Source organism: Bos mutus, chromosome 20 (genome assembly GCF_027580195.1).
Source record: "Bos mutus isolate GX-2022 chromosome 20, NWIPB_WYAK_1.1, whole genome shotgun sequence".
Lineage (NCBI taxonomy): Eukaryota > Metazoa > Chordata > Mammalia > Artiodactyla > Bovidae > Bos > Bos mutus.
Window position 1 is genome coordinate 67,799,212 of NC_091636.1, and position 27,690 is coordinate 67,826,901.

Here is a 27,690-nt window from a genome sequence, read left to right on the forward strand (position 1 = left end):
AATGATCTCTGTTCATTTCCAAGGCAAACCATTCAATATCACAGTAATCCAAGTCTATGCCACAACCAGTAACGCTGAAGAAGCTGAAGTTGAATGGTTCTATGAAGACCTACAAGGCCTTTTAGAACTAACACCCCCCAAAAGATATCCTTTTCATTATAGGGGACTGGAATGCAAAAGTAGGAAGTCAAGAAACACCTGGAGTAATAGGCAAATTTGGCCTTGGAATATGGAATGAAGCAGGGCAAAGGCTAACAGAGTTTTGCCAAGAGAACGCACAGGTCATAGCAAACACCCTCTTCCAACAACACCAGAGAAGACTCTACACTTGGACATCACCAGATGGTCAACACCGAAATCAGATTGATTATATTCTTTGCAGCCAAAGATGGAGAAGCTCTATACAGTCAGCAAAAACAAGACTGGGAGCTGACTGTGGCTCAGATCATGAGCTCCTTATTGCCAAATTCAGACTTAAATTGAAGAAAGTAGTGAAAACCACTAGACCATTCAGGTATGACCTAAATCAAATCCCTTATGATTATACAGTGGAAGTGAGAAATAGATTTAAGGGCCTAGATCTGATAGACAGAGTGTCTGATGAACTATGGACTGAAGTTCATGACATTGTACAGGAGACAGGGATCAAGACCATTCCCATAGAAAAGAAATGCGAAAAAGCAAAATGGCTGTCTGGGGAGGCCTTACAAATAGCTGTGAAAAGAAGAGAAGTGAAAAGCAAAGGAGAAAAGGAAAGATACAAACATCTGAATGCAGAGTTCCAAAGAATAGCAAGAAGAGATAAGAAAGCTTTCTTCAGCGATCAATGCAAAGAAATAGAGGAAAACCACAGAATGGGAAAGACTAGAGATCGCATCAAGAAAATCAGAGATACCAAAGGAACATTTCATGCAAAGATGAGACTGATAAAGGACAGAAATGGTATGGACCTAACAGAAGCAGAAGATATCAAGAAGAGATGGCAAGAATACACAGAAGAACTGTATAAAAAAGATCTTCACGACCCAGATAATCACGATGGTGTGATCACTGATCTAGAGCCAGACATCCTGGAATATGAAGTCAAGTGGGCCTTAGAAAGCATCACTACGAACAAAGGTAGTGGAGGTGATGGAATTCCAGTTGAGCTCTTTCAAATCCTGAAAGATGATGCTGTGAAAGTGCTGCACTCAATATGCCAGCAAATTTGGAAAACTCAGCAGTGGCCACAGGACTGGAAAAGGTCAGTTTTCATTCCAATCCAAAAGAAAGGCAATGCCAAAGAATGTTCAGACTACCACACAATTGCACTCATCTCACAAACTAGTAAAGTAATGCTCAAAATTCTCCAAGCCAGGCTTCAGCAATACGTGAACTGTGAACTTCCAGATGTCCAAGCTGGTTTTAGAAAAGGCAGAGGAACCAGAGATCAAATTGCCAACATCCGCTGGATCATCGAAAAAGCAAGAGAGTTCCAGAAAAACATCTATTTCTGCTTTCTATGCCAAAGCCTTTAACTGTGTGGATCACAATAAATTGTGGAAAATTCTGAAAGAGATGGGAATGCCAGAGCACCTGACCTGCCTCTTGAGAAACCTATATGCAGGTCAGGAAGCAATAGTTAGAACTGGACATGGAACAACAGACTGGTTCCAAATAGGAAAAGGAGTTCGTCAAGGCTGTATATTGTCACCCTGCTTATTTAACTTATATGCAGAGTACATCATGAGAAACGCTGGGCTGGAAAAAACACAAGCTGGAATCAAGATTGTAGGGAGAAATATCAATAACCTCAGATATGCAGATGACACCACCCTTATGGCAGAAAGTGAAGAAGAACTAAAGAACCTCTTGATGAAAGTGAAAGAGGAGAGTGAAAAAGTTGGCTTAAAGCTCAACATTCAGAAAAGTAAGATCATGGCATCTGGTTCCACCATTTCATGGGAAATAGATGGGGAAACAGTGGACTTTATTTTTTGGGGGGTTCTAAAATCACTCCAGATTATGACTGAAGCCATGAAATTAAAAGACACTTACTCCTTGGAAGGAAAGTTATGACCAACCTAGATAGCATATTGAAAAGCAGAGACATTACTTTGCCAACAAAGGTCCATCTAGTCAAGGCTATGGTTTTTCCAGTGGTCATGTATGGATGTGAGAGTTGGACTGTGAAGAAAGCTGAGCGCCAAAGAATTGATGCTTTTGAACTGTGGTGTTGGAGAAGACTCTTGAGAGTCCCTTGGACTGCAAGGAGATCCAACCAGTCCATTCTAAAGGAGATCAGCCCTGGGTGTTCTTTGGAAGGAATGATGCTAAAGCTGAAACTCCAGTACTTTGGCCACCTCATGCGAAGAGTTGACTCATTGGAGAAGACTCTGATGCTGGGAAGGATTGGGGGCAGGAGGAGAAGGGGACGGCAGAGGATGAGATGGCTTGATAGCATCACTGACTCGATGGATGTGAGTTTGAGTGAACTTCGGGAGTAGATGATGGACAGGGAGGCCTGGCGTGTTGCGATTCATGGGGTCACAAAGAGTCGGACATGACTGAGAGACTGAACTGAACTGAAATGAGATAATAAATGGGAAGCTATTAGGAAGTCTTTGGCAAATAACATTCAGTAAGTTACTGTTGTTCCTTCTGCTACTGTTATGGTCATCGTTGTTTCTTATGGTGTAATTAGCCCCATAATTCCATCCATTATTTAACAAATATTGAAGAGCACCTACTGTGTGGCACACATTTATGTGCTTGTGACTAGTAATCAGAACAGCTTTCTGATGTTATTTTGGTAGAGATGTAAGTACAGCAGATACTATTTTTTTATTAACCTTATTTAGCAAAATGAGTCAATATACTCTTGGCAACACCAGAGTGACTCTAGAAGTCATTTTAGGGCTTCCAGATCTTATTCAGTTTACTATACTTGGGCTTCATATACAAATATTAACTCCAAATACTCATGGATGGTGTTACCAAGGACCCATGAGCTTGACTGATGTTCATGATCTTCCCCGAGACTGCCTGTGACTCCTCCATTCACAAGCATCACACTCCAATTCTACAATAAGGATTCGGCTTGCACAATGTTCCCTCCAGAAGACTACTCTGGCACTGCTGCCCCTCACCGCTTAGAGCGAGGCGTCTTCATTTCAGTTCTCCTAACACCCATATCTGTCTTTATTTTATCACTCTACAGCAAATTAACTACCTCTGGCTTCTCTCATCAGACAATGCATTCCTTGGACCCAACTCTGATAGGCTCTGGCGAGGCACACTTCTGAAGCACATTCACTATTCACAGACAATTAAAAACGAAATGTTCATTTTGGTTTTGTCTTTCTTCTTTAGGAGTATGTACTTACTATAAATCAGAACCACACTCCTGACTCCCATCAGATCACTGCGTTATCTAGAAACCCAGTAAAAAAGGGCTTAACTGATATTCACCTGGACCTTTAATTAGAACCTGAAAGAACCAAGAATAACAATAACAAAAAAAGGCAGCATCATGTAATATAAAAGGTATGCTATTTTTCTTCATGTGTTAACAGGTTTGGAAGAGGAGGGATGGGGTAACCATCAATCAAGGAAGGAAATCACAGACTTGGCAGCGATTCATGGGGCATCTCCATTCAATAATTTTATTATCGGGCTAAAGATAGAGGACTTCTTAACCCTCCTTTTTTCTTCCTTATAATGCCTTTGATTTGTCCTATCATATGGTAAATGCCCCTGAAATGCACACTCCTAAGTCTAACTGAGGTCATGTATGAGGTCATGTCCACACTCTATGGACAAAATATCACTTTAGCTGGAACTAAGGTATTTGGAAGATTAATAGTGAAAGCACACAGCTTTCCATTCCAGTCACCAAAGTATTAAATTCCAACGTTTATTATGCAGAGGAGTCTTTTTCTGTTCCTTTCGCTATCTTTTATGTAGTTGTCATTTACAGCTTTTGGTGTTAACTCCCACTGAGTTCAAAGAGAGCCAGAAATCTCAAGCTGCTGCCAACCAACTCTATTCATGGGACAGACTCCAGGGCACAGCTCAGCCATCATGGAAAAGCCTTGGCTCACAAGACCCAAGGCATCCATGAGCCTGTGCCCCTGCTGGGTTAGTAGGGAGCCAGTGCCTTACTCAGCCTCCACAAACAAATTCAAGGGTGCTGTGAAGGGCATGGTGCACCTCCCTACCACAAAGATGGCTCCCATGCCTGGTCTGAGCCTTTGTTGAAGAAAGCCAAGGAATCTTCCTTTGGAGCCTTATATGAAGAGTTATAGCTCTTTCATTAAGGAAGATCTATGCTTCTCAAGAGAACAATGGGAGAAGCTGACCACGCCGTCTTCATGCTCAACAAGCGTGCCAAGTCACCACCAGCCTACCCCTGACAATTCTCCACTGTATCCGTTCTCAATCCAAAAGCCTTTCCAAAGATAGTAGACATGAGCCCAGACCATACCAAATTCTCCCTAAAAAGCAGAATGCTAATATATATATTTTTTAATTCACAGGACACAGCATTTTCACATATTTAGTATTTCAAGGAATTAACTTTGAATGCCCCTTCAGCATCTAGTATTCATGTACACGCACACAAAATCCTTACAAGATGTAGAGTCTGAATTCTCTTTCCAAACAGGGAAAGGAATAAGACAGACTTAGATGATTTTCTGGAGATGTAACAAATGTACAAAAACCTGGTTGCCAAACACGATCAAGATCTTATTGCTTTGACCACACATTGTTTTCAGCTTGCTACTTATGTCATGCTTCCCCCATATGTGTCTGACTAATTAGCTTGTGTCCAAGAATTTAAGCATCTTCTAAGCTTTTGTCTTCTAAAATGGAAATATTTTAAGAAAAGTAAAAGACAAGCCATTAAGACTTCAGCTTAGGTCAGCCTGAGGGATTCAGGTACCTTTTCAAGTTGACCTGATGCTCCAAACTCTGGGTTTGGAGCAAAGAGGACCACCTGCAGTATCGAAGATGTTTAATGGCTAATTTAGATAGTAGGCTTCTCTGGTGGCTCAGATGGTAAAGAATCTGCCAGCAAAGCAGGACACCCATGTTCAACTCCTGGGTCAGAAAGAACTCCTGTAGAAGGGAATGGCTACCCACTCCAGTATTCTTGCCTGGAGAATTCCATGGACAGAGGAGCTTGGCAGACAGTCCATGGGGTCGCAGAGTCAGACATGACTGAGTGAATGTTTCATTTCAGTTCAGATACTAAGGACAAGAAGAAAACACCATAGCATCACCAGCCCAGTAAGACCAGCTCTGCCCTGCCATCGACTCATTACTACGTTTGAAATGAATGCTCAAATCTGTAAATATGTCACCAACAGCAGAATGACAGAAATAAGGCATTTTCAAGCACTAGATCGAATAGCCCACATGGCCAATCAGTTGAATGCCATTGTTCTGTTCAAAATTAAGACAATCCTCCAGTGCTAGTAAGTGAGAAACCTGTTTAAGGAACCAATAAGTCAGAACCAATAACCCTGAAGAAGTCACAGCCTTCAGACTTGTCCATAAGTTCTTATATACAGTTTTCAAGCCTCACTCACTGTAGAATAAAAACAACAGAAGTCAGGACCTTCACGCTGCTTCCAAGCAGGGAAAGGACGCAACCCAGCATATTTTAGAAAGTACCTCTTGGCAGTTTTTCCTCCTGCTTTGACAAATCAGAGAAGTCTGTACTGCAGTGGTGGGAGAACAACCCAAAGTACAAGGGAAATATTGTCGCTTGTCCCCTTTTCCATGTCCCCATCACTTCATGATCAGCGGCATGAGCTGTACTCACCAATCCTTTGCAGGTCGAAAGAGCCACTGAGGAATTTTTGTGGGATCGCAAGGAGCCTTGATAAAAACAGAAATCCTCGGGTGGGAAAGCCTGCACCGACTTCGTGCCCTGCTTTCCCAAAGTCTGGATGAGAAATCCAGGTGCCACCAGCTTGCTGGAGGCTTTCAGATCCAGGTGGAAGTCATGCCTGAAGCCTTTCAGCCGAAGGTGCAGAGAGTCAACTCCGAGCTGGGCCAGAGCCCTTTTCCTCCTCTGGGGGTGGGTGATTTCATGGGACACGTAGTTGCCCTTGTGGTCAACCTCGTAGGGAGACACCAGCTCATAGTCTGAAATCAAGAGAGGATGTGTGGCTGAGTAATTTCAGAGTTCTGAAAAGGACCAAGAAATCTTCAAATATAATTTACACTGGATGATATTTTCACCCAGCAAGAAAGATGGTGGAAATGTCAACCTCCACCCGTTCAAATCCAAACTGAATGCATAAAATCAGAGTTTAAAGGGGAAATCTTAAAAGGGGCCTTTGGGGAAGTCACTGTTGTCCCTATAATGTGATATTACCAATCCAGCAATTGCTATGACACTTCTAAGGAGAAAGAGATTACAGACCAAATGAAGCTAAGACTGGGCTTTTTGGATCACTAGAATAATTATAATAAGTAATCATTTTTATATCCTTAAACATTCTTTTAGTCATATTGTCTTTTACCAACATCTTCATTCCACTGATAAGAAATTTTAGCTTAAAAATACTGATAATGTTTCCGAGACCAATTAACAAGATTCATGTCCGACTCTTTGCAACCCCAAGGACTGTAGCCCACCAGGCTCCTCTTTCCATGGTATTCTCCAGGCAAGAATACTGGAGTGAGTAGCCATTCCTTTCTCTGGGGGGTCTTCTATCCTGGTGTTCACTGCAGCACTATTTACAGTAGCCAGGATAGGGAAGCAACCTAGATGTCCACCAACAGATGAATGGATAAAGAAGATACGGTATATACATAAAATGGAATATTGCTCAGCTATAAAAAGGAAGGTATTTGAGTCAGTTCTCATGAGGTGGACGAACCTAAAGCCTGTTTTACAGAATGAAGTAAGTCAGAAAGATAAAAACAAGCATCGCTTATTTTTCATTGCTTGGATCAAAATTCTCTCTTTCATCCCCACCATTAACACATCATCTCTGCCATCGAGAGGTCAGGGAGCAGTTTTTTCTGGGCAGAGGGACAGAATGTAGACCACAGACATGGGGTGGGCTTTACACCAGGGATCGTATCTTCCTGAACTGCCATGCTCTAAGCTTGAACCTGGGCTTTTAGACCATGTGAAGGTCAGTTTGCCGAAGTCGGACATGCTCAGTCCTGTCCAACTCTTGGTGACCTCCTGGACTATAGTTCACCATGCTCCTCTGCCCATGGGATTCTCCAGGCAAGAATACTGGAGAGGGTAGATATTCCCTTCTGCAAGGGATCTTCCCAACCCAGGGACTGGGCCCATATCTCTTGTGTCTCCCGCATTGGCAGGTGGATTCCTTATCACTAGCACCACCCAGGAAGATCTGAAGGCAGATTTATCAAAGCTGAGGCTATGAAATATTTTAGCCAATGTATTGGTTTGATTTACATCTTTCAAACATTTAAACATATTTTGCGTGTCTCTCTATCTGTGTACTAGCAATGGGCCTGCACAGCTTTGGAGAAGACTTGCTATCTAGCCTGCATTTTGTCTGAACACCAGGAAATAGACAAGAAAGACATGGGCCTTCTCCAAATTCCCTCTAAGATGCCTTTGAAAGGGGTGTCAGACCCCAGCACCAGAGGACTAGACCTACACCATGGTGCTCAGACCTGAAAGACAGGATGCAACCTCCTCTTACATGTAGGACAAGACTTGGTCCTGATATTCTCATCCGGGTCCTCCACCAATAAGTGTTCTCAGGAGACAGTTTGATGCTTAATAACTGGTCCTTTTGCATGGGTTGGACATGTTTCCTGGAGTCATAATGTAAAGTAAAACATTGTCCTACAGAAGTGGCATTTGGTCATTTGGCGAACAATCCTAGCTAGGTTTTTATGTTTATTCTTGCCACCTCTTCTTAATATCTTCTGTTTCTGTTAGGTCCATACCATTTCTGTCCTTTATTGTACCCATCATCGTATGAAATGTCCCTTTTGTATCTCTAATTTTCTTGAAGAGCTCTCTAGTCTTTTCCATTCTATTGTTTTCCCTTATTTCTTTGCATTGATCACTTACGAAGGCAGTGATCAATGCCTTTTGTAAAGAAGAACTATACAAAAAAGATATTAATGACCCAGATAACCACAATGGTGTGATCACTCACCTAGAGCCAGACATCCTGGAGTACAAAATTAAGTGGGCTTCAGGAAGCATCACTACTAACTAAGCTAGTGGAGGTGATGGAATTCCAGCTGAGCTATTTCAAATCCTAAAAGATGTTGCTGTGAAAGTGCTGCACTCAATGTTGCAGCAAATTTGGAAAACACAGCAGTGACCACAGGACTGGAAAAGGCCAGTTTTCATTCCAATCCCAAAGAAAGGCAATGCCAAAGAATGCTCAAACTACTGCACAATTGCCCTCATTTCACATGCTAGTAAAGTAATGCTCAAAATTCTCCAAGCCAGGCTTCAACAGTATGTGAACAGAGAACTTCCAGATGTTCAAGCTGGATTTAGAAAAGGTGGAGGAATCAGAGATCAAATTGCCAGCATCTGTTGGAACATAGAAAAAGCAAGAGAGTTCCAGAAAAACATTTACTTCTGTTTCATTGACTACACTTAAGTCTTTGACTGTGTGGATCACAATAAACTACAGCAAATTCTGAAAGAGATGTGAATACCAGACCATCTTACCTACTTCCTGAGAAATCTGTATGTAGGTCAAGAAGCAACAGTTAGAGCCAGATGGAACAACAGACTGCTTCCAAACTGGGAAAGGAGTATGTCAAAGCTGTATGTTGTCATCCTGCTTATTTATTTGACTTCTATGCAAAGTACATCATGTGAAATACTGGGCTGGATGAAGCACAAGCTGGAATCAAGATTGTCGGGATAAATTATCAATAATCTCATATATGCAGATGACATTACCCTTATGGCAGAAAGAGAAGAGGAACTAAGAGCCTCATGATAAAGGTAAAAGAGGAGATTGAAAAAGCTGGCTTAAAACTCAACATTCAAAAAACTAAGATCATAGCATCTGGTCCAATCACTTTGTGGCAAAAAGATGGGGAAACAATGGAAACAGTTACAGACTTTGCTTTCTTGGATTCCAAAATCACTGAAGATGGTGACTGCAGCCATGAAATTAAAAGCTGCTTGCTCTTTGGAAGAAAAGTTATGGCAAATCTGTACAGCATATTAAAAAGCAGAGACATTACTTTGCCAACAAAGGTCTGTCTAGTCAAAGCTATGGTTTTTCCAGTAGTCATATATGGATGTGAAAGTTGGACCATAAAGAAAGCTGAGTGCTGAAGAACTGATGCTTTTGAACTGTGGTGTTGGAAAATACCCTTGAGAGTCCCCTGGACTGTAAGGAGATCAAATCAGATCAGATCAGTCGCTCAGTCATGTCCAACTCTTTGCGACTCCATGAATCGCAGCACGCCAGGCCTCCCTGTCCCTCACCAACTCCCGGAGTTCACTCAGACTCATGTCCATCCAGTCAGTGATGCCATCCAGCCATCTCATCCTCTGTCGTCCCCTTCTCCTCCTGCCCCCAATCCCTCCCAGCATCAGAGTCTTTTCCAATGAGTCAACTCTTCGCATGAGGTGGCCAGCTTTAGCATCATTCCTTCCAAAGAAATCCCAGGGCTGATCTCTTTCAGAATGGACTGGTTGGATCTCCTTGCAGTCCAAGGGACTCTCAAGAGTCTTCTCCAACACCACAGTTCAAAAGCATCAATTCTTCGGTGCTCAGCCTTCTTCACAGTCCAACTCTCACATCCATACATGACCCCAGGAAAAACCATAGCCTGGACTAGACGAACCTTTGTTGGCAAAGGAAATCAACCCTGAATATTCATTGGAAGGACTGAAGCTGAAACTCCAATCCTTTGGCCACCTGAGGTGAAGAGCCGACTCATTAGAAAAAACCCTGATGCTGGGAAAGATTGAAGGCAAGAGGAGAAGGGGGCAACAGAGGGTGAGATGGCATCACCGACTCAATGGACATGAGTTTGAGCAAGCTCTGGGAGATGGTGAAGGACAGGGAATCCTGGCGTGCTGCAGTCCAGGGGCGTCCCAAAGAGTCAGACACAACTGAGAGACTGAACAACCACTAGCTAGGTGGCGATAGTGGTAAAGAATTGGCCTGCAATGCAAGAGACATGAGTTCAATCCCTGAGTCAAGAAGATCTCCTGGAGGTGGAAATGGCAACCCACTCCAGTATCCTTGCCTGGAAAATCCCATGGACAGAGGAGCCTGGAGGGCTACAGTCCCTGGGGTCATAAAAGAATCAGACGTGATGAGTACCCCTCACACATGTGGGAACAGTACTTGAGTAACTCTTTTTCTGAAAAAAGAAATTTTCCTTAACAACCAAAGCTCTTTTGGTATAGGTACTTGCCCACAAGTCCCTGGGCCATCCTGGCAGGTATCTGAAGGGTTACACTGGACCACAGAGAGTGGGTGGCAGCCAGTGGATGGTCATAAAAGCAAGTGTCTGGTTTGGGCGAGGCAGAGAAGGTGGGGATGATAAGGCACTGTGCAGAGCCCCTGGTAATGAGTTCCTCAGCAAGGTGAGTGTCAAGGGCCCGGCACTCAGCCCATAACCGAACTCTTGGCCATGGCCTGTTTGAGCCCAGGCTTCCTGCTTCCTCGGGTCAAGGGCTTTGACGTCAACCCCTGGAGGGCTATTCGCGGGCTTACAGACCTGGCCCATCGTCCAGGTAACTGGTGATCTGGGGCCCATACAGATTAGACAGTCAACAGGTGCTGACTGGCCAATGGACAACCAAACTTTGCAATATCTATCAAAGCAGGGCCCTGGTGTCTGATATGGGAGAATACACTGTGATTATTTCACATTTTAGTTAGGAAAACAAGAAAGTAAAACAAACCTGCTTGAATTCTATGCAATAATTTTAAAAGGGGAGGAAACAAATTAGGTATTAATATCCTGGTGTAAGTGTGTGACCCCAGTCACTGCTTGTAGTTGGTCAGTCATTCAGTCGTGTCTGACTGCGACCCCATGGGCTGCAGCACACACCTCTCTGTCCCTCTCCATCTCCTGAGTTTGCCAAAGCTCATGTCCACTGAAGCATGATGCCTTCCAACCATCTCATCCTGTTACCCCCCTTCTCCTTCTGCCTTCAATCTTTCCCAGAATCAGGGTCTTTTCCAGTGAGCTGGCTCTTTGTATCAGGTGGCCAAAGTATTGGAATTTCATCTTCAGCATTAGTCCTTCCATGACTATTCAGGGTTGATTTCCTTTAGGATGGACTGGTTTGATCTCCTTGCAGTCCAAAGGACTCTCAACACTACAACTGAAAAGCATCAATTTTTAAATGCTCAGCCTTCTTTATGGTTCAACTCTCACCTCTGTACATGCCTACTGGAAAGACCATAGCCTTGACTATATGGACCTTTGTTGGCAAAGTGATGGCTTTGCTTTTTAATACACTGTCCACTGGGGGAAGGAATGGCAAACCAATTCAGTAAATTTTCCATGAGAACCTCATGAACTGTATAAAAAGAAGTCTGTCCCTGGGCATTCCAAAAAACAGGGAAAAGCTCTTGCTCATGTAGTTGTGTTTCCCCAACTGCCTTCCTCACCCCGCTTTCTGAACTCAGGGGAAAAGCTAGTGTGATGTGGCTGTGTTAACACCTTTCTTCCTGCCCTGCGAGCCCTTGGGGAGTCTCCACCTCACACCCGCCTGTTTCCATCCCGACAGAGGCTCTGGAATGAGGACAAAGCCTGGGGACTGTTCCAAACCCTGGTAACGAGCAGATTTATTGCACATAAAAAGATGATTACCATTCAAAAAATCAGATTGTTCCCATATGACATAAAGTCATATTCTTCTGACCTTTACTTGGGAGGACATACAATCTTTATCCTTTATGGGGAAGGGGGACCTACCACAACTCTTTTTCAAAGTAACTTTTAAGCCTCTTTTACAGAAACACACACAGCATTCTGCTGATGCTTCTTTCACAACCAGCTATGGTGGGGGTGGGGTGGGGGGATGGCCTGGTGGAAAGCATTTGCCAATTTCCATGGTATAAACACTCCCACCGAGGCTGATGTCAACTGCCCAGGCGACATCACTGAACGTGGAGTTTAGAGGTTTGCAAGGTGGCACATGGTTACAAAGCGTCTCCATACAGAGGAGATGCTGCTGTCGCTCAGCCGCTAAATCATATCTGACGCTTTGCGATCCTAAGGACTGCAGCACACCTGGCCTCCCAGTCTTTCACCATCTCCCAGAGTTCACCCAAGTTCACTGAGTCAGTGTGCCATCCAGAGAAGGTGGGATGGTAAGGCACTGCTCAGAGGCGACACAGGCAAGTATTGTCAAGAGGATAAACAACAGCAAAACCTTTAAAAACTGGGAAGTGATGAGATTTCAGTGTTTTAGTTTTGGTCTTTTTTTATTTTATGTTACTTTATTTGTTTATCTATTCTCTGGACCTTGGTACCCAGACCAGGGATCGAACCCAAGCCCCCTGTAGTGGAAGCTAACCACTGGTGCCCCAGAGAAGTCCTAATCTTCTTTAGAACATGATGGTTTCCCTGCAAGTTTCTTTTGATTTTCAACAAACCAGCTCACAAATTTCCTGATGAGGTTAAGAGTCAGCTCTGGAGACCTGGTGCGTGCTCGCACAGCACACTGGCTCCAACAACCGAGAAGCCGCTCACTGTCACCAATCACAGTCCCTTCCCAGGATGAAGGGGAACAGGAGTGAAAACTGAGCCCAGTGGCTCTCAGCGGGGGTGCTACCCCTCCCCCACCCCCAGGAGATGCTGGGGACATTGGGGGACACTTTGGTTTTCAGAAAGCAGAAGGAGAGGGCAGTGTTGTGGGGGTATAGTGGGTGAGTCCAGCAAGGTTGGTACATATTCTTCCAGGCACAAGACAGGCTGCCTCAACAAGAGATCTAGAGCATCTCCAAGGTGGGGAAACCCTGGCTCTTCTATCAGGCAGCAGTCCTCCGCATCAAATACACACTGTCAGTTCTGTGTAGATGACCGTGCAGAGGCTCGTAGCCACAGAATTCTATGAATGAACAGAGTAAGCAGAGCTTCTCCCCTGTCCACTTACTACTACTCCGAGAGAAAGTGATATATCATTGGTATAAAATGATAGTTTCAAACTAACTCTCAAGCTTAAGGTTTAAAATGATAATCCCCCAAACTACTGGCTTGTAAAATCAAGAAAAAAAAAAATTAGTGAGATTCCTGATCCTTTAGAATCCCTGAAATAAGACCTCAGCCCTACAGAGGCGTTTTTAAGGAGAAGAAACACACACGTGGCTGCTGCAGTCAGCACCCTGATCAACTTGATTTCAAGAGCTGTTTTTGACTAAGCACCAAGTCTAGGGAGAGTCCAGTCTCAGACTGAGTGCATGATGCATGGCCCACCTGTGAGTGTACACGGTCTGCCCGGTGCCAGCTCTGGAGGACGGATTTTGTCCATTGAGTCCTAACTGCATGTTCAGGGCCTCACACGCATAGCTTGTCATCAGCCACGGCGGGAGCATTTAGCCCATGGGAACCAGAACACATGACAAATCAGAGCCTCCAAGAAGCTGTTGTTAAACAGTTACCAGCAAAGCACTGGGCCAGCCTGCCCTGTCTCAGGGTATGTGAATGTGTGAGTATAAATCAATATAAACTATGAATGCACACACACACACACAGGTCTCTCTTGTTCAACAAAACAAAATTCTAAAAACTTCCCACCCTTGACCTGGAAGCTTAGCTTACCCTAGATTTTGAAAAGTTATTAATAACAAGCTCATGCTATATCTTTGGGGATTCCCTGGTGGCTCAGATGGTAAAGAACTGCCCGCAGTGCAGGAGAGCTGGGTTCAACCCCATCGGCCAGGAAGATCCCATGAAGAAAGGAATGGCTGTTGTCTTTGCTCTGAAAAAGACCTGCTATTATTATGACAAAGGTTAATTTGTAGAAAAAGCATTCAAGTCTTCTCTTAAGGAAAAGCAATGCTGAATCAGCCAAAATGAAAGGGGTGCACCGAATGTCTGAAAATAGAATTGATCTCAATGAACATATCTACTGTTGCTCACAGAATATATGGAGTTCTATTTCTAACTGCATAATTACTCCAGACACCCAGGAACATTGACTATAGAGGTTAAAATATGTGTTAAACAAACCTTTTGGCCAAAAGAGTTATTTCAAAGCCAGATGTAGGTTTTGAAAGAAAAGAAAGTGTTAGTCACTCAGTCATGTCGGACTCTTTGTGAAGTCACAGACTGTAGCCTGTCAGGCTCCTCCATCCATGGGATTCTCCAGGCAAGATACTGAAGTGGGTTGCCATTCTGTTCTCCAGGGCATCTTCCTGACCCAGAGCTCAAACTCGGGTCTCCTGCATTGCAGGCGGATTTTTTATCATCTGAGCCTCCAGGTTTTGAAGGCATCCCCAGACATCTAGCAGTCAGCTAACCCCAGCATCACACAGTCTATTCCATCTCTGCCATCCTAGGTCGAAAGAGGTCACTGCTGAGCACAAGGAGTCTTTCCCTGATCCTGTGGGAGCTTTCCACTGAAACTCACTCTCTCAAGTTAGCCATCTATAACTGGACCCGAAACACCCACACAGTGGGAGATGAGGGGGCGGCGTGTCCCCTGGGCTAGAACCTCCCTGACGATGGCGCCCACCTTCCCCATGAGGTTCCAACCAAGCCAGCTAACTGGTTCTTTCAGGAACTCTGGGCTTGTGACCCCCAGCTGAGGAGTTAGGTGACCAGAGCCACGTGCCTGCCAGGCTGGAGTCCAGTTCACAGGATGCTCCTCCAGGGAGAAGGGCACACTTGGGCAGGATGTCTTGGGTTCTCCTCCTGGAGGTGATTCTGTATCTCCAAAGCTTTTACCTCCCAGAAAACCCCATAAATGTTAAGAAACACTTTGAAAATTCTTCTGAGACCTTCAGGAGTTCTCATGATTCTAGAAAGCTAGAATTTTCAAAAAATCTTACTTTTTAAGTGGGGAAAGACAATTAACTACAGTGTAAGTCATTACATACTAGAATGAAACGTAAGAGAAACGCTGAGGATGAGGGCAAGCCCAAACAGGTGAGCTTGAAATAACTCTGGCAAATACAGGGACAGAAATGTTTTCTATTATTTACCGCTGGTGCCCTCTGGTGGATTTGGAAAAGGTCCTACGTTCCCACATTTCATTTATCACTTTACAGGCTCTTACAGGCGGAATCTCAATAATTAATGCATATAATTCAATGATTGTCTTTAGGAGTTTTATTAAGAAGCTACGTTCAGGAGTTCTGAATTATTAACTCATTTTTTAAGGTTTACTGAAAAAAATATGATGGGATAATCAAACCTGATTCTTCTTCTATAAGTCACTAACAACATTTGAGATGGCAATTTCTTCTTGGAATCGATGCAAAGTATTCGTATTCAGCAACTGCCAATGGACTGGGTTCAGATGAAAAGCCAGCTAGCAACTGAAATTAAACACCTGCTTTCTGATCTACCCTAAAGCAGGTGAGGACAGGGAGGTCTCTCCCCCTGACACATGAAATAATAAATGCCTCTTGTGAGGAGAGAAAGTACAACCACACACTGCAAAGTTCTGACCTGCTTTTATGTCAAAACAAGGCATGGACTTGGACACTGCTCTTACAGTCCCATGGACAGAGGACCCTGGTGGGCTACAGTCCATGGGGTCGCAGAGTCGAACACGACTGAGCGACTTCACTTCACTTCACTTATGAAGTCACAAGACGCTGATTACCCATCCTACCAGCTCTCCAGGAGCATGACTTTCGATGCTAAGGTGGTAACTACTGAGCAGAACAGCTGTCTTTTTGTCTCCTGCTCTGGCTTCCCAGGTGGCTCAGTGATAAAGAATCCACCCGCCCATGCCGGAGACCTGAGTTCCATCCCTGGGTCGGGAAAATCCCCTGGAGAAAGCAATGGCAACCCACTCCAGTATTCTTGCCTGGAGAATCCCATGAAGAGAGGAGCCTGGTGGGCTACAGTCCACCAGGAGCAAAGAGTCGGACACGACTGAACAGGCAGGCAGGCAGGGTATATGCCCAGCAGAGGGACTGCTTGGTCCTATGGTTGTTCTAGTTTCTAGTTTTCTGGCAATGGAGGGTGTTCGCTGTAAAAGGCCAGAAAGGGAACAGGTGAAGGAGGGGACGAGGGGATGGAGAAAGGCGTTGTAAGCTTTGTAATCGCTTTGGTGTCTGCATTAATATAACTCCTAGGTTATTTCTCCCTTCTATTTCATCTAAATACATTCCCTTGCTTTCTTCCCTAATGCTTATGGTAATAACCCTGGTAAATCGCATCTGTTTTACTGGGAAATGATATAAATATTGCTGAAAGTTGACTCAGCGGTGTTCGCTGGCGAAGCGCCGCAGCGTCTTACAGGGAATTCCCTGAGTTAGGAACCTTCGCGGCGCTTTGTAAACCAGCCTTCGGGCGTTTACAAGCTGCTCCGCGGAAAAGGTTCGAACCACCCTCCCGCCCCGCGCGGACTTACCGCCCTTTTCCCCCCAGCCCGGCCACTCCGCGGGTCCAGGAGGACGCCGGACGCTCGGGCTCCCGGGCGAGGCCGCTGCGGGTCCCACGGCGCAAGCAGGTGCCTGCGGGAAAACAGCGGCGAGACCTCGGTGAGACCCGGCTGCGCGAGGGGGGCTCCGGGGAACCCCGCCCGCGCCGTCTGGACCCACCTGCACACCCACCTGCGCCAGCAGCAGCACCCAGAGCGCCGCGCGGCCGAGGACCCGCATGGCCCGGCCGCCCAGCGCGCCCCGCGTCCGCCGCCCGCGCTGCGCCGCCGCGGGGAGAACGCACGGCTCCATCTAGGGGCGCTCGGAGGGGCCCGGGCCGCGGGAGGCTCCCCAGCCCGGCGGCCCTGCGAAGCGGGCACCGAGGACCAGCCCGGTCGGCACGCAGCACGGTGTCCTGCGGTGGATGCGCCGCCCGCGCCGGGGTTATTACTGCGGCTCCGCGCCGCGCGGGGGGCGGAGTGGCGGCCGCGGGGGCGGCGGGGGCGGCGGCGGAGCGCCCGCCCGCACCGTGGGAGAGACGGGGAGGGCAGGCGAGGGGAGGGGACGGGGAGAGGCAGGAGAGAGGGCGGCGGGGTGGGGCGCGAGGAGAGGAGGACCTGGGAGAAGCCGCGCGCTCCCGGGCTCGCAGTCGGCGCGCCTGGCCGGCCGTCCCGTGGGCTCGCGGGTGGCCGGGGCGGGGGGACCCGGGGTGGGGGCGGTGAGCCGCTTGAGGCCGCCCGCCCCGAGCGCTCCGGCCTGCAGTCCGCGGCTGGACAGGGCTCGCACCTCGCGGCGCGGCGCCCCGGCGCTCCCCGGTCCCCACTCCTGAGAGCCAGGCTTGCGCATCCAGAGGCCGACACCTGCCGCCCGCCGGCAAGCGGCGGGACAGCAACCCCTGGGCCTGCCCTTCCGCCCCGGGGGCGGGGCGGGGCGGGGGGGGGGTCGAGTGTGAAACAGGAGTGCCCAGACCTCCTGGCCGATGCGCGCGTCTGAGAGCAGAGGACGCGAACAGGCATCGCCCGCCGACTCGGCAGGCGCTGCGGGTGGGGAAAGCTCCGGCCTCCGTCCCGTCGGCCCTGGGCCTCCGGGCTCCGGGGATCCTGGCCGCCGCGGACTGGCCTTGCTCTGAGCGCGCCTGTCCCGGGGCCGCTGGGGCCCTACGTGCAGCCGATAGGGAAGGCTTTGGCTTCGCGGGTGGGTGCGGGCCGGGGCCAGTTCCTGCGCTGCTGTGTCAGTCGCGCTAGGAGGCTGAGGACGCGCCGCCACCCGCCCGCCTACCAGCCCAGCCCGGGTTCTACACCTGTTGATGGCTCTGTGTGTGAACGCACGTGTGTGTTTGAACGTGAGCGCACACGTACCTGCGCTAGGTGTACGTGAATGTGCATTAGAACCGGTTTCTGTGTCCTTCCTCCCGCGTCCGCCGCCGTGCCTGTGTGCGCGCTGGAGCCTCAGCGCACCGGATTCTCCGGCGTGTGTCCTGCCTGTGACCACTCCGTTCTACTCACTGCTCCTTGGCCTCCCAGACCTCTTACCTCCTGGAGGTCTCCGGAATCTGGGCTCCTGCTTCGTGGTCCCAGTCCCCTGCACATTCAGTTAAGCCCGTCTTGGCCGGTTTTTGCACATTTTGGAGTGGAAATTGGTGGCAGTGGTCTCTGGACCCCCCTTCGCCCGGCTCGCCCTGAGCCAGTGGGTGCCTCTGATTTCTGGCAGCTCGGCGGTGCAGGCTTACTGGGCAGACACGGAGCACCCTCAGGCTGTGAAGGGCAGACTCCGTCTCCATCTCTCGCTCTCTTTCTCATATTTATTTATTTGAAAACACTCTGCAGAAGTGGGAGAAATTTTACAAAAAGTCGTGCTTTGGGAAGTGGGCTTAAGCCCCTCCCCATCCCCTCCGGCACGAAGTTCCTAACTGGTGTGTGCCTTGGTGTGCCCACAGCCAGTCTGTCAGGGGCTCATTGGAAGCTAGCAAAGGTTCTGCAGGAGGCAGAGAGTCCCTTTGTCTTGAGTACTGGGCATTGCATGCTTGGTAAACCGGGGATCTCTAATTATCGCTAATTGCGTCGAAGTGTGCAAGGGCATCAGGTTTTCCAAGTTTAGCTACCATCATGCCCATGGCTCTCTTTAAGTTCATCAGATGGAATGAAAGAAGAATGGCCAGTAAAAAGGATCCACTTTTGGAATTCTTTTATTCCCCTTTTGGAATACAACCAAAATCAATCTTTCCATCGTTAAGAAGCGATATCCTTTACAATGATGAAGGTTTTCCAGGTTTTTTAGCCCCTCATTGAATCTGGTGCTCATCCTAGATGACATAGATGAAGGGTCTACTGCAGCCTGGGGGCAAGGTTGGGGGCTGAGATGAAGGAAATGGAGGGACTGGGTATAGAAGGGCCATAGAACACGGTGGAGCCCATTTGTGATTTATAATAAGATATGTGTATTTGGTCTCCTCCAATTCCTAGCACAGAGCGCTCCAAATTTGGAATTTCCTGAGTGCTGAGAGAAATAAAGGTAGCTTTTGTTATGTTAATGTGGTGACTTTGCACCCAAGGGGAGACCAGTTGCCCAGGGACCTAATCCTGTGGCTGTGCTGTGCTCAGTTGCTCGGTGGCCTCTGACTCTCTGCGACCCCTTGGACGGAGCTGCCAGAAGCTGCCATAATTCCAAGAATTGGCCTCAAAGAAATGGAAACCAACGCACCCGGGAACTGAAAATTAACTGTACCTAAAACAATGAAGATGATGCTGATCAGACCACTGATGACCAATTTCAAGATGACTGTCAGAGTTGACTGCTGTTTCTGCGTATAGTCCCATTCTGTGCAGAAAACCTCTTGCCCCACTGGTTGCTAGGGATGGGGGGGGGGGTCAGCCTGCAGACAGACGTCCACCCCGCCCCCCCACAGTTGCCCACATCAGAAATAAAGTGAACTTTCCTTTCCACCAACCTGGCCTGTTTATTGGCTTTTGGGCAGCAAAGAGCCAGACCCCACCATACACCTCTCGGCATCATGACTGGTAAATGTTGGTCATCTTGCCTGTCCAGGCAGGTGTCCTGTGTCTGGCTGTCCTGTAACCCTAGGGCAGGGGACCCCTCGGGACTGGAGAGAAGGGGAGGTGAGGAAGCACACGTGTGCAGACTTCCTTTTCAGGTTTTGTTTTGGCCACTTTGTAAAGTGAACTGCAAAGACTTCCAGGTGATTTCTTTGCTCTGGAACATTTCGAACAAGTGGCCATTGTCTGGGCCTCCCCAGGATGCTGAGTCATGGTAGAACGTTAGCGTTTTCATCCCCTGTGATCTGCTGCTGCCGGTTTTTCCATCTCTGCCTCTGGAATTCACCCGACATGTGCCCTACTTGGGCTTTCTGGGTGGCGCTAGTGGTAAAGAGCCTCCCTGTCAATATAGGAGACATAAGAGATGCAGGTTTGATCCCTGGGTGGGGAAGATCCCCTGGAGGAGGGCATGCAACCCTCTCCAGTACTCTTGCCTGGAGAATCCCAAGGACAGAGGAGCCTGGTGGGCTACAGTCCATGGGGTCACAGAGTCGGACATGACTGAGCAACTAAGCGTAGCACAGTGTTTAGCACTCAGTTCAGTTCAGTTCAGTCGCTCAGTCTTGTCCGACTCTTTGCGACCCCATGAATCACAGCACACCAGGCCTCCCTGTCTATCACCAACTCCCAGAGTTCACTCAGACTCATGTCCATCCAGTCAGTGATGCCATCCAGCCATCTCATCCTCTGTCGTCCCCTTCTCCTCCTGCCCCCAATCCCTCCCAGCATCAGAGTCTTTTCCAATGAGTCAACTCTTCACATGAGGTGGCCAAAGTACTGGAGTTTCAGCTTTAGCATCATTCCTTCCAAAGAAATCCCAGGGCTGATCTCCTTCAGAATGGACTGGTTGGATCTCCCTGCAGTCCAAGGGACTCTCAAGAGTCTTCTCCAACACCACCATTCAAAAGCATCAGTTCTTCGGTGCTCAGCCTTCTTCACAGTCCAACTCTCACATCCATACATGACCACTGGAAAAACCATAGCCTTGACTAGACGGACCTTTGTCGGCAAAGTAATGTCTCTGCTTTTTAATATGCTGTCTAGGTTGGTCATAGCTTTCCTTCCAAGAAGTAAGCGTCTTTTAATTTCATGGTTGCAGTCACAGGTCAATATAGAGTTTAGAGAACTGCTGATGTTACAAAATAACAAAAACCGTTACTGAAAAATGGAAGGTATATTTGTATGTATGTCTAAGCAAGGTTGATAAAAATTTTACTCTACAGGTGAGATGACTATACTCTAACATACACTGCTTTCTTTGTAACTGAATATCAGGGAATTAAGCTAAAATCCTTTTGAAAAAGTGAAAGTAAATACTGGTGATAAAAATAATAAGATACATGGGAAGAGAAAAGTAATGAGATTTTGAATATTTAGAGAACAGCAACAGAAAAATAAAAATCAGGCATAGGTGTGACAACCGAAGATATAAAAAAAAATTAGTACACATGATAAATTAAATTTGCTTATTATAAAACAAGATCTTAGATTTTGTTATGGAAGTAAAACTTGGTCATGTACTCGTAAATGTACCATGTACTGCAAAGGAAAACTGAAGGACTGAATGAATTGTTATTTTCATATTAAATTATTTATCAGGTAAAATTGAGAATGCCAAGATAAGATGCTAGGTCTGTTTCCTATCCTATAGGAGGCTTCATTTTCCCATCTGTGTAATGGACATGATAAAAATAGAAACTACTCCAAAAGGTTAGTATGAGGACAGATAAGTGAATGTTTACAGAGAACTTAGAACAACGCCTGGAATGTAGAAACTGATATGTGAATTTAACAGCACTTTAACTTAAATGCATTTTAGTGCACGTGAATGAAAAATAATGCATGTTATTTTAAAAAATAGAACAAATGAGAAAAAAACCAGTTGGCAGAATCAGATGAGTGTAGAGCAAATTCAGCATGAGCATCAACATTCCCCTTGCTCCAACCGTTGCGTCCAAGCCCAGTTGATTTACATGGGAAATATTTGCAATGATCCTTCCAGAATAAAGATTGCATCTCTTGAACAGAGTTCAGCATTTCTGCAGCCCCAAGACTGAGAATTGCACAGCAAATCTGATGTGACAAATTGGATTCCTTTTTCCCATATCACGTCTCATTTGTGAAGACTTGGATAACTGGAAAAAACTGCCCATCTGACTCACACAAACTATGGGGAAAGAGAACCCAGTCTTTCTCTTTGCTAAAGGATCTGGGAAAAGTCTGGATAATTCCCAGAGATGAAGAATGCCATCTGTAATGTTGTGAACACCACAGTTTGTGTTTAACTTAATGCCCTGGGTAAGATTCAAATGGGAAACCATGTCTTGGACAACTAATTAACATCATGACTCTGTCACTGAGCAATTTTAGTTCAGCTGTCTCATTCTATCTTCATGAGGTGGAAAAAAAAACAAAAACAAGTTCTCAAGCTATAAAATTTCAAATCAGTAACCACATGACACTATTTTACAGATCTCTATCTGTATCAGAGTAAATAAATACTCTATCAGAGTATTTATTGGTATTTTATTAAGGTTGCTTTATGAACAAAATCAGCTGTGGGTCTGTAAGGTCACTAAGATACAAAACTTTCCATTAGTTCCTGATAACTGAGCAATCCTATGTTTGGGGAAATTTGGATTTGAAATGATTACTTCTTAATAATGCAAATAAAATCTTCTCACTTGCTAGCTTTCTTTACCCATTCCCTCAAAAGAACCAATGAGTTTGGCTAATGTCTCTAAAATATCTTTGAGTCACACTTCTGTCATGTGAGTGTATGTTCCTCGGTTCTTTGTCTCGTCACAACAAAGATTTGGAGCAACGGACATTAAAGCCCTTGGCGCGTCACAGCTCTCAGGTCTTGGACAAACTGTGCTACAGCTCTTAGGCAAATCAGTGTTACAGCTCCATTTTATTTAGAAGATAGCAGGAGAATCCAAGACTCGAAGAGAAGGGAGTGGAGGAGTGCATGGGGAAGGAGAAAGAGAGAGAGAGAGAGATAGAGAAAGAGAGAGAGAGTGTGTGCCCATGCACGCGGGAGAGAAAGTCCGAGAGAAAGCACTTTGGCTCCTCCTTTTATATGTTTTTTCCTCCACCTAGGCCTGCCCTATGCAAATTGGGCTTAGCCAGGAGTGCTGTTTGTTCTGTTTGTTCTGCCTGAAGTCTTCACTCTGGTCCTTGGACCTTCCTTGTCTTTTAGCCACCGCCATTTTGGACTCCTTTTCCCTATTCTACTTACCTAACACTTCCAATGTGATAGGAAACATCGAGGGGAGGAAAAAAAGGGGGTGCCAGAGGATGAGGTGGTTAGATAGCATCACTGACTCAATGGATGTGAGTTTGAGCAAACCCCAATAGACAGTGAAGGACAGAGAAGCCTGGCATGGTGAAGTTTGTAGGGTCACAAGGAGTCGGACATAGCTTAGCGACTCAGCAGAAACAACAACTGGTGTGATAAGCGTACAAATCTGATAGCATCCTTCAACAAAATTTGGGATTGAAAAATAAACTTGATATATAATAATGATTAATTAAATCAATACAAATGCAGATTATACTTTTTCAAACTGCCTTTAACGTTCAGGAGCCCCTCTTAGCAGGGACAGGCATGGGTTTAGACATTGAAAAGTCAGTGTGTAGAAAGAAAGCACTGTCGATCAATCTTGGGAAGCACTGTTCTCATACTTCCCTGTCCTTTCATGTCTGAAGGTGTGCTCACAAATGCCTTTCTCTTGTCTGGGGCTTCCCTGGTGGCTCAGCTGGTAAAGAATCCGCCTGCAATGTGGGAGACCTGGATTTGATCCCTGGGTTGGAAAGATCCCTTGGAGAAGGGACAGGCTACCCACTCCAGTATTTGGGCCTGGAGAATTCTGTGGACTGAATGGGTTCACAAAGAATCAGACATGACTGAGCGACTTTCACTTTCACTTTCTCTGCTTGTCTGGCTTTCTTCTTTCTCTTCCTCTGCCTGGTATGACATTCTCTGTTTGCTGGGGGGCCTTGTTTCTTGATCACCTTTCCCCTGGAATGCCTTGCTCGCTCCCACATCTCCCCCACCCAGAGGCACCCAGAATGCCATAGGGTTCAATACCTGTTAGTTACCTGGATGGTGGAACATATCTACCTTTGAGTTTCCTTTTACCTTTATAATTCTCAGGAAAACTCATAATTCTCACTCTCCTGGACAGTCATAGAAGAGCTGGTATCTTCTACTCCATTCTGCAAACCTCCAAACTCTGCTTCAGTGATGGGCGGAAAGTACAAGCCCCCCAAGGGTATTTCAGCATGCCAATGGTTGGAAGAAGGACATTATTTTTCTGCCCAGAGATGGAGTGGCTAGCATGAAGAAGTTATCTCCCCAGGTGGAACGCTGATTAACTGTGGACACTTAATCTCCGTGTCCTCTCTCTTGTCCATATGCTCTGCAGTTGAGTACAGCGAGGAGAATCTGAATCTGTGTTTTAGAACACAAACCAGAGTCAAGCCTTTCAATTCAAAATCTGCCCTCACATTTTAAAAGATTTGGGCTTCTTCTTTGTCATGCTTCAAGTCTAGATGGGGGCCGGAGGCAAAGTTGATCAGATTCCAGGAAAGGATCTGAACCAGTGAGATTCAGCCGCTGGTAGACCCCGGGTCACCTGGCGAGGGGAGACCGGTGCTCAGAGCTGGACCACACAGATGTCAGGTCAACTCAGAGCAATGTGGCAAAGCTGGGGCTGCAGTGGCTCCAGGCCCAGAGTGGAGACTCAGACAGAAACTGAGAGCAAAGGCCCATCGAAAGAGCGAAGCACAGGTGAGGTGGCCAGGTGGAGGAGACAGCTGTGAGCGTTTCTGCCCTTTGAGATGCTGGCACTCAGCAGCGCCTCCTCCTCCTGGTGTCTGTTTCCTGTTCTGAGCGGGTTGTGTGGTTTTTGATACAAGTGCCAACAAGCTGGGGGCTCATTCTCCTCAGTGAGATGGGTTTGCAATTCTGCCGGGGTCCAGCCCCGCTAGATCCAGGGAATTCGAAGCAGGGACGGCGTTGGCAAGGATCAGGAAACAACTGCTTAATTAAACGTTAATTAAGGATATAAAGACTGGTTAAATAAGGATAGCTCAGTGAGGAAATTCAGTGGAGAAAAGAGGCTGAATAATTCAGCCAGAAGGTGAGAGAAAGAACGACATGGGGAGACCAAGTTTCGGTGAACAAGGCCCGCACTTTATTCTCCAAAGTAGTTTTTATACCTTAAGTTATGCATAGAGGATAATGGGGGAAGGGGTAGAGTCTTGCAGCAAACCAGGCTTTCTTCCTGCAAACTTATCATATGCAAAAGTTTAGGTGATTTGCATCATCTTCTGGCCCAGAGGCCTGTTAACATTTTAAGACCCTTTCTTCAGAAAACTTATTTTTCTCTAAAGGTGATTAGTCAGGCGCCACCCTCCAAAAGCATTAGATAAAGTTGCATTCCTATAGGGCAAAGGTGTGGTGGGCTACAACAAGAAAAAGAATTAACTCAAGGGTCCCAGGTTACAAACATTAAAGCTACTACTTACACCAATTATATTAATCAATACACTGCCAGGGACACAGCAGGTAAGTGATATGGAAACTTAGCAGCAAACATTGGCCCAACAAGTGAAAATCCCTTCACCAATACAATTTCTAATCAATCTTTTAACTGCTCAAAGGAATCTGTATTTAGACAGTTTAGAACATTTCATGCCTCTCACAGTTGGGAGGCTCTGAACAATCACATGTGGCCGGAAAAACCTATTCAGGCAGGCTAGAGGACTTCCAAAGGAGTTTATAGGTTGAAACACTATTACACCCAGGAACTTTATTAACTGGAGCTGTAAGTTAACTCTTTTTTTCAGAGAGATGGTGGGGGGACAGCCTCCCATAAAGTCAGAGGTATAGGTGAGAGCACAAAGCAGAAAGTAGGCAGATTCTGGTTTTGGGGGTAGATGCTCGAGAATTTCCAGGGGGACTCCTGAGGCTCGATCCCACCTTTGCGTATGCCGAGCCTCCTTCCTCATGACCTTTGCCATGGGCGGAGCTCCTCACACCGGCTCCTGGCACAGTTCCGTAAAGAAACCTCCCTCCCTAGTTCAGTTCAGTTGCCCAGTCATGTCTCTTTGCCACCCCATGGGCTGCAGCATGCCAGGCCTCCCTGTCCATCACCAACTCCCTGAGTTTACTCAAACTTATGCCCATTGAGTCAGTGATACCATCCAACCATCTCATCCTCTGTCATCCCCTTCTCCTCCTGCCTTCAATCTTTCCCAGCATCAGGGTCTTTTTCAATGAGTCAGTTCTTCGCATCAGGTGGCCAAAGTATTGGAGTTTCAGCTTCAGCATCAGTCCTTCCAATGAATATTCAGAGTTGATTTCCTTTAGGATGAACTGGTTGGATCTCCTTGCAGTCCAAGGAACTCTCAAGAGTCTTCTCCAACACCACAGTTCAAAAGTATCAATTCTTCTGCGCTCAGCTTTCTTTATAGTCCAACTCTCACATCCATACATGGCCACTGGAAAAACCATAGCCTTGACTAGATGGACCTTTGTTGGCAAAGTAATGTCTCTGCTTTTTAATACCCATCCCTAGATTCATCCCCAAATGAGTTGCAGAGCACATGGGAGCATGGTGCAGTTCACAAGAACCCCTGCCCCGTTCCCTTAGCCCGTTGTGTTTATAAAGATCAGATGTGGACTTGATCATGTTCTCCAGCCAGTTCAGGTTTGCCTTTCTTTAGGAGCCCATGGCACCGACTCCAGTACTCTTGCCTGGAAAATCCCATGGATGGAGGAGCCTGGTGGGCTGCAGTCCATGGGGTCGCTAAGAGTCAGGCACGACTGAGCGACTTCACTTTCACTTTTCACTTTCATGCATTGGAGAAGGAAATAGCAACCCACTCCAGTGTTCTTGCCTGGAGAATCCCAGGGACGGGGGAGCCTGGTGGGCTGCCGTCTATGGGGTCACACAGAGTCAGACACGACGAAGTGACTTAGCAGCAGCAGCAGCAGCAGCAGCAGCAGCAGGAGCCCATGGAAAGCAGCAGCTGGTAGTTTCCTCTCTACGTCCTAGCATTTGCTCTCAAGTGGAAGAAATATGCCAATGATGAGCTTTGGGTTAAGAGGGAGGCAGTTAAAAGAGAGAGTCTGCCTCTGCTGGGGAGAAACCTTCCAGACCGAGCTCAGTTACAGCTGCTTATAGCTGGTAGCTGAAAGAAGTCAGGGGAACAACATGCGAAGGGCATCTCGGGTCTCATCCAGACCCTTTAATTTGCCTCCAGCCCCTGCACACTCGGGCACCATCCAAAACACCAGGCTCCGACCTGCATGTGACTCCCAGGCTCAAGTCTAAGTCATCTGTCTTAACTCCCAGCCTGTTCCTGTGGCTCCTGACCCTGGTCGGGCTGGGCCCCCTGGAAGCAGCCCCCATGTGACCACCTTCATCCCTCCCTTTGCTCCCTGTCCATGTCCTCTCTGACTCCCACCAGCAGTCACTACCCGACCATGAGGTCCTGGACGACTCACAAGCCTGCCTGAGCCCCAAACCGACCCCCCCATGCCAGCTCCTGGCTTCATTCCATCACCTGTCACCTGCTGCCAGGCCACGCTCAGAACCTGGAGCTTGAGGGGAACCTCCATCAGGTCATCGTTTCTCTTTCTAGGCTCCAGGCTCGGGTCTCAGAGGGAGACCGATGGAGATTCAAAGTTAGGTTCTTTTCCAGCCTGGGTGGGTATGACTGGGGGGGCTTGATTCATCCTTACCTGCAGAGTCTGACTCATAAACACACTCTCACACACACATACACACCCATCCTCACAGGATGTTCTGGGAAACCCCAGCGCCCCTCTAGACAAGGACAGAGCCCCCTGGTGCCCTCCACTAAAGAACAGAGTACATGTGCTTCTGTGGAACATCTGACTCTGGAAAAAGGAACCCCCAGGGGGTCCGGAGAACCCCAGGATGCTCTCTGTAACCTGGCGGCACCAGCACCAGAGGAGGGGTCTGAGGGTGAGGGGTCTTGGAGGAGGCGACCAGGCAGGGAGGTGCTGACCACACCCCCCGATGTCTGGACCCCTGCCCCTGAGGGACCCCTTGGTGACACTGGCGGGG

The 27,690-nt window shown here is 46.9% G+C and overlaps 1 protein-coding gene across 1 annotated transcript in view; it reads right to left on the reverse strand.

Annotated features, from left to right (window-relative positions):
* Window positions 1-16,951, reverse strand: part of ADAMTS16 (ADAM metallopeptidase with thrombospondin type 1 motif 16) — a 193,250-nt gene extending 176,299 nt beyond the window's left edge. Inside the window, 3 exon segments of the mRNA XM_070357849.1 lie at window positions 5,810-6,135; window positions 16,523-16,625; window positions 16,725-16,951. Coding sequence (XP_070213950.1) covers window positions 5,810-6,135; window positions 16,523-16,625; window positions 16,725-16,844 — 549 coding nt within the window. The 5' untranslated portion in view covers window positions 16,845-16,951.
* Between the last annotated feature and the right edge of the window lie 10,739 nt (window positions 16,952-27,690).